Source organism: Dromiciops gliroides, chromosome X, assembly GCF_019393635.1.
Source record: "Dromiciops gliroides isolate mDroGli1 chromosome X, mDroGli1.pri, whole genome shotgun sequence".
NCBI classification, from domain to species: domain Eukaryota; kingdom Metazoa; phylum Chordata; class Mammalia; order Microbiotheria; family Microbiotheriidae; genus Dromiciops; species Dromiciops gliroides.
In genome coordinates this window covers 8,587,852-8,594,258 of record NC_057867.1, presented here as the reverse complement: position 1 = coordinate 8,594,258, position 6,407 = coordinate 8,587,852, and the positions used below count along the sequence as shown (strand labels likewise).

Here is a 6,407-nt window from a genome sequence, read left to right as displayed (position 1 = left end):
TGTCAGTTTTCACATATGCTTTGGTGCCATCTAAAATATATTTTCTTTACACATATATCTTTTTTCCCTTCTATAAGTTCTATAAGTTCAGTTGAGCTGCTGAGAATTAACATGGTGTTTAAGAGCTGTGAGAGAGACCACTCTGTAACATTCTCTCTACTTCAAAAATAGTAAGAGAAAGACTCATTCAAAAAATCTGAGGTTGCACTTCACCCTCAGAAAATTGTCAAGAATGGCAAAAAATGACAACAGTCAATGTTGGAAGAGTTGTGTAAAGATAAGATGCACTGAGATGCTGTTGGTAGAGCATCAGAACATTCTAGAAAGCAATTTGCAATTAAGATCAAACAAACAAACAAAAACCAGGCAAAGCCCATACCCTTTCAACCAGAGATGTTCCTGAGAGGCATATACCCCCAAGGTGAAATATAAAAATATTCATTGTAGCCCTTTCTGTGGTAGAAAAGAATTGAATACAAAAGGTGCTCATCAATTGAGGAATGATCAAGGGATCGTGGTATATGAATATAATAGAATAGAATATATTGTACTATAAAAATAATGAATATGAAAAATTCAGGAAAACATGCAAATACTGATATGGAGTAAATCCAACAGAACCAGGAAAACAATACACAATGATTCCAACAACATAAATGTAAAGAATGGCAACAACAAAAATAGAACACTGTGTAATTATAATGGCCAAGCTTGGCCTCACAGAGATGAGAAAACATAGCACCCTCCCTTCATAAGAGGTAGGGGACTATGGGTGCGGATCATTGCATATACAGTCAGACTTGGCTGATGCGTTGGCTGGTATTACTGAACTGTTTCTCCCCTTCTTTCATCTCTCCTTTGTTACAAGGAGAGATTCCCTGGGCAGGGAAGAAGGGAAGAAGAGAGAAATGTATTTGGAAATGAAGGTGATATGACAACAAAAGATAATATTTTTAAATGTTTCAAATAAAAAGAATAAAGAATATACCATCAAAAATATCAAAAAGTATAATAAGTTTAAATCAATATAAATCGATATATCTCATCCACACTAATACAAGAGGATGAGCTGAAGAAAAGAAATACATTGATATAGAATAATATTGCATATATTAGAGAAGGCTATGAGAGCCCTAAGCCACCACTACCGATTTGAAGAGACTCTTGTGAGATGGAGTGAACACTGGAAATTGGCATGGTTTGATTCACATACTTCAGTACTTCTTCAATGGCTCATGTTTCTGTTGAGGCAGGCACTGTTTCTGATGGTGCAGACCACCACTCATCCATCTCTCCTCATTCTTTGCGATTCTTATACACATCCTCCTAGAAATCCTCTAAAGAACAGAGATGTCAGTAGGGTGGGGGTGACTGGCTTTGTCCTTTAGGTGACTAACCAGGGGGCACTACAGTACTCACGTTCTTTCAACAAAGAAAAAAAAAACAGAGCTTAACACTGAGTTAGTGAGAGTAAGTAGTTAAAATAGCAAGTTTTGAGATGACAGGCTATGGTAAGCTCCTCCCTGACCCTGGCCTTCTCCCTTCACCCCCCTGCAACGATTTCTGGGCCTTTTAATACCTATTGGGTACCAGCAGAGCATTTGAGCTGCCCCTTGTTCTTGTTACCTGACTACCCCACTTCCTTTTCTAATCATACCTATCTGTCTCATATATTTGCCTCATGAACATAGGCTTTATATGTGACCTTGTATTGAACTGATTGATTTCCCAGCAACTAATGCCTAGTGCTGGAATCTTACCAAACAGGAGACAGGACCAGGGGTTTGGTATGCATTTCAATAGGAGCCTACTTTAAGTGGAGAAATTAAAAAATTAAAATGCTTACTTCAAAGATCTGTGATTTTGTCAGTGTGGAGATTACCTTCCCTAAAACAAATCCCACCCCCTAAAACCCCTACCCTTCCCCACCCATCACCCTCATCCCCCACCCCCCACCCCCCACCCCCACCCCCACCCCACCCCAGACTTAATCAGATGGCCTTTGTGAATTGCTGTGGTTAAAAAAAAAAAAGTGGCCAAATCTGCTGATAGAGTATTTTTAAAGAAGTATTTATTGATTACCTTGTACACAGTAGGTACTCAATAAATACTTGTTGATCGATTCCAAGTTGCCCTTGGAAAATAGACACACAGTCCCTAGCCAAGACTATGTTTAAGACACTTCCAGTTTGGTAGGGCCTGCTGGTGATCTTCACTGGTAGAATCTTCAAGAACCTTGAGTGGGTCTTCGCCACATGATGAGGAAACATCAGTGAGGATGATAGCACCTATGACTCCAGTCCATGGGGTAAAATGTGCTTCTTTAGGAAAGCAGAAGAGCTGGTCTTCCTAGTAGACTGCTCTTCTCAGCCTATTTGCTGTTTGAGAAAACTTCCAAATAGTTTCTAGGTTATGGGTCTGTCTCACCAGGGAAGGCCTCACCCCAGGAGAAGTGGGAGAAACAAGTTGAAATTCCTTGAATGAAGGGAGGTTTCCATTCTTTTCTAGTTTTTGAAGAGTCAGAAAGTCAATTTTTTTTTGGAAGTCAGTTTTGAATAGAAAGATGCTTCTTTTCCCAAAGCCATTAATTCTTATCCACGAAAGCCCGAGTCGTTGCATTAGAACCTTGTATGACTTCATTCCATTAGGGTCTCCACTTCCTTAAGAGAATTCCCTTTTCTGGAAGACATGCTATCTCTATTCTTGCGGAGCTGAGAAACTCTCAGCTTAAAGAGGCGCCGACATCTCTCTTGGAACTGATTGCCAACAAAACAGTAGAGAAAGGGATTGATGCAGCTGTTCGCAAAGCCCATGCAGATGCCAAAAGGCATGGCAGTGTCGATGGCTGAGATCACATCACAGTTAGTGATGACATGCAGCCATGCCAGGGTATCCAAGAAGGTTAGAACGTGGAAGGGGAGCCAGCAGATAACAAAAGCCAGGACAACTGCAGCTGCCATCTTCAGTACCCTGTCTCTCATGAGCTGGTTCTTCCCAAATCCACTTGCCTTCATTAAGTGCTTTCGGATGCCAGCATAGCATGTGGCAATGAACACCAAGGGGATCAGAAAGCCAAGTGCATTCTTCATAAAGGCCATCCCTGCCGACCACTGTGAATACTTCTCAGGAGGGAAGGCCATGATACAGGCATTCACTCCCAAGTGCTCAATAGGCTTGGTGTCTCGGAAATAAAATGTTGGCAGGGAGGACACGCAGGCCAGCCCCCACACAAGGGGCACGATAAATGACATCTGCCATGGGGTTCTTCTCTGGGATTGGAAGGGGTAGACGACAGCTTGGTACCTGTCTATGCTCATGCAGGTGATAAAAAACACACTGGCATACATGTTCAGACACAGGAGGGCACTGGAGATTTTGCACATCACTGAGCCAAAAAACCAGTTGTAGCCATAAGAGTAATAAGTGGCCCAGAGTGGCAGAGTGGCTAGAAACAGCAGGTCTGCCATGGCAAGGTTAAAGATGTAAATACTGGCAACCTTTTTGGGCCCTCGGTGGCAACAGAACAGGGAAACTACCACACTGTTGCCAATTAAACCAAGGACAAAGATAATATAGTAGAGAGCAGGAATGAAGGCTAAGTGATACCCCGAGAGCTTCAGCAAGCATTTAGCTGTCGATGCATTATTGTTGGATGTGTTTATGGGTCCTATGTATGGATCGTTCACCATATTGGCGCTTTTGATGGAAGATGAATAGTTGTTCTTTATATCAAAGGGGGTCAGTGAAATATCAGCCTGAAATCTTTGTGAACTCAAGTCATTGGTCATACTCCTTTGCCTGAAATTGACAAAACAGAAGCATTTAGAATATTCAAATCTTAGAGCGTATTTTTAATTTAATGTTTTACCAAAAATGCTTAATGTTTACTAAAAGGATGAGTAATTTAATATAATAATAAGGCTGAATTCTGCCTTGTGAAAAAAAGCATTATTCTGGTAAACAATTTGGAGTTGAATGAGAAAAATTATTAAACTTTTCATACCCTTGGACCTAGTGATCCCAATGCCAGGTTTATACCTGACAAATACCTATACCCCCAAAGAGGCGATGACCGAAAAAGTCCATATTTACCCAGAACACTGGAAAACAAAGTGGGTTCAAGCCCTGGCTTTTGAATCCTACTTGAATAGGTCTTGAATTCCCACCTTGCCACATGCTACCTCCACTATCCTGCAAATCACTTTACCTGTCTGGCTATCAGTTTCCTCATCTGTCAAATAAGGGAGTTAGATTGGTAAACCTCTAGGGTTCATTCCATCTCTAAGCCAAGGATGCTATGATCCTATTATCCTACGATCAGAAAATGACAATCATGTAATAAACAAAAGGCATTAATAAATGGGGCAGCTATCTGGCACAGTGGAAAGAGTGCTGGGCAAAGAGTGAAGAAAACTTCTTCCCTAGTTCAAATCTGGCCTCAGATACTTAGTAGCTATATGACCTTGGGCAAGTGACTTAACCCTGTTTGCCTCAGTTTCCTCATCTGTAAAATGAGCTGGAGAAGGAAATGGCAAACCACTCCAGGATCTCTGCCAAGAAGACCCCAAATGGGGTCACAGAGCTTCAGACATGACTGAACAACAACATCAATAAACTTTTTTCAAAGAAAAAGAATGGATTCAAATCTCAGCTTTACCACTTACTGCCTGTGTGACCTTGAACAGGTTGCTCTGTTCCCTCATCTAAGGTCCCTTCCAGCCCTGTCTATAAGTCTATAGATTCTGTTTCTCAAGAGTGAGAAGGCAGTATTTTCTCAAACATGGCAATAGAGAAATTGAGTTTCATGAATTGAAAGTTCTACAAGAAAATACCAAGTAAAAGAACATTTTCTTCTCTTTCCTTTTCGCTTTCCTTCCTCTGCCCTGTTCACCATCACCCCCATTCCCTCCCACCCACCCCTCACCACCGCCCTTCATATTTTCCACAGGCTTAAGGAAAAAGACTATTAAGAAGATTAGCTGTAGAAGAAAGTGTAGAAAACAGAAAGGAAACTTAGAAAGAAGCAAAGTTCATGTTTCAAAAAACCTGCTCCACACTTCTTCCTCTCCATACAGTCTCTGCATAACATGAGAAAATCTGCCATCAAAAATTCCTGTAGGCAAATATTTTCCAAACCTCGAAAGAGGTCTGCATGTGAAATGATAGCATTTTACTTGGTCTGTGAGGGCAGAACAAGAAAACAGGCAAAGCTGTTGTGTTGGGATCAGGTAGAAGCAACTCTCCCTGCCAAGGGAAAAACATGATATACAGCATCTCCCATTTTGACAATTGCAGGTTAATTGAGCCATCTTTGTAAAGTAGCAATCAATACCCAAACCACACATTTTCATGATACAAATATATCGATAAATGTTCAGTATGCTGCTGTAGTTTTGGAAGCATGAAAAAGCTAAAGGTAAATGAGTCCGAAGTATTCCTATGAGAAGGATAAAAAGCACCCAGAACACAGTTTGCAAGCTAAAAATACTGTTAGCTGTCAGCCAAGATGTGTCTTGGGAACAAAGAAAGTCATTTGGGTGGCAGTCCTTTGATTGCCCCGACCTCACCAAGGCATCTGAAAACAAGTAAAAAAAGTACCACTTGGAGGTTGACCAGTGGCTTCAGTTGAAAATGTAGTTAAATTATCATCAATCAGCCTCCCTAATTTCCCACTCTTTACAGCTGCAGAACACCAAGTCGATCTTTCAGATATTTGGGGGACACTGTATTAATCTGGATAAAAAGTCATTGCTTACCTTGAAATATTATTCTATAGTTTGCATTATATTCCCCAAAGTTAATTCCTTATAAATATCTCAGACTTACCTTAAAATGTAGACTGAAAAAATATTCCACGACTCTGCTTAGCTCTTCCTCTGGACTTCAGAACATGAAGAACTGCAGATCTCTGGTTTCCTTCTTAATATGTTCGGTTTGTCCACTGGGAGTCTTGAGCCGACATAATTTGCTGGCTGACTTCTGAACACGTGCCAGCTTTCCAGAAATTTTTTTTTTGGCAGTAAAACATCCATCTGAAATTCTGCCTGCCCTGAATCATGAGAGCTCATCCAAATCAATCCCCACACCCCCACCCCCACCCCCATCCCCAAACAAAGCACAGTTTCCACAAGTCCACAAATAATCTTGAAGTCCATAGCTCAATTTAAGGAAGGAATATCCTTTTTGCTTCCATAATTGCCTCCTCCCTTTTCCCTGAAGTTTATACTCTAAAATGAGTTGGGCAGGGGAGGGGGAATTATGCAAACATCTCATGGTTCTGGGCTACCAACGCCCTTGGCAATTTGCATCCTTGAAATTCTCACTCATATCTGATATGATTGGACATTAAGATTGGATCTATCATTTGAGAAACATTAAAAAAAGATGATATTGAAAGTGCAACCTCT

General features: G+C 40.9%; 1 protein-coding gene across 1 annotated transcript; it reads right to left on the bottom strand.

Annotated features, from left to right (window-relative positions):
• Nucleotides 1-2,004: 2,004 nt before the first annotated feature.
• Nucleotides 2,005-5,921, bottom strand: AGTR2 (angiotensin II receptor type 2). The gene is made up of 2 exons (XM_043974748.1): nt 5,827-5,921; nt 2,005-3,798 (listed from the first exon to the last, which is right to left on the bottom strand). The coding sequence occupies exon 2, from the start codon at nt 3,786-3,788 to the stop codon at nt 2,637-2,639; it is 1,152 nt and encodes a 383-aa protein (XP_043830683.1). The 5' UTR covers nt 3,789-3,798; nt 5,827-5,921; the 3' UTR covers nt 2,005-2,636.
• Between the last annotated feature and the right edge of the window lie 486 nt (nt 5,922-6,407).

What these genes read in the sequence shown, in the direction of transcription:
- AGTR2 (XM_043974748.1), bottom strand. Translation starts at nt 3,788, where the DNA reads ATGACCAATGACTTGAGTTCACAAAGATTTCAGGCTGATATTTCACTG.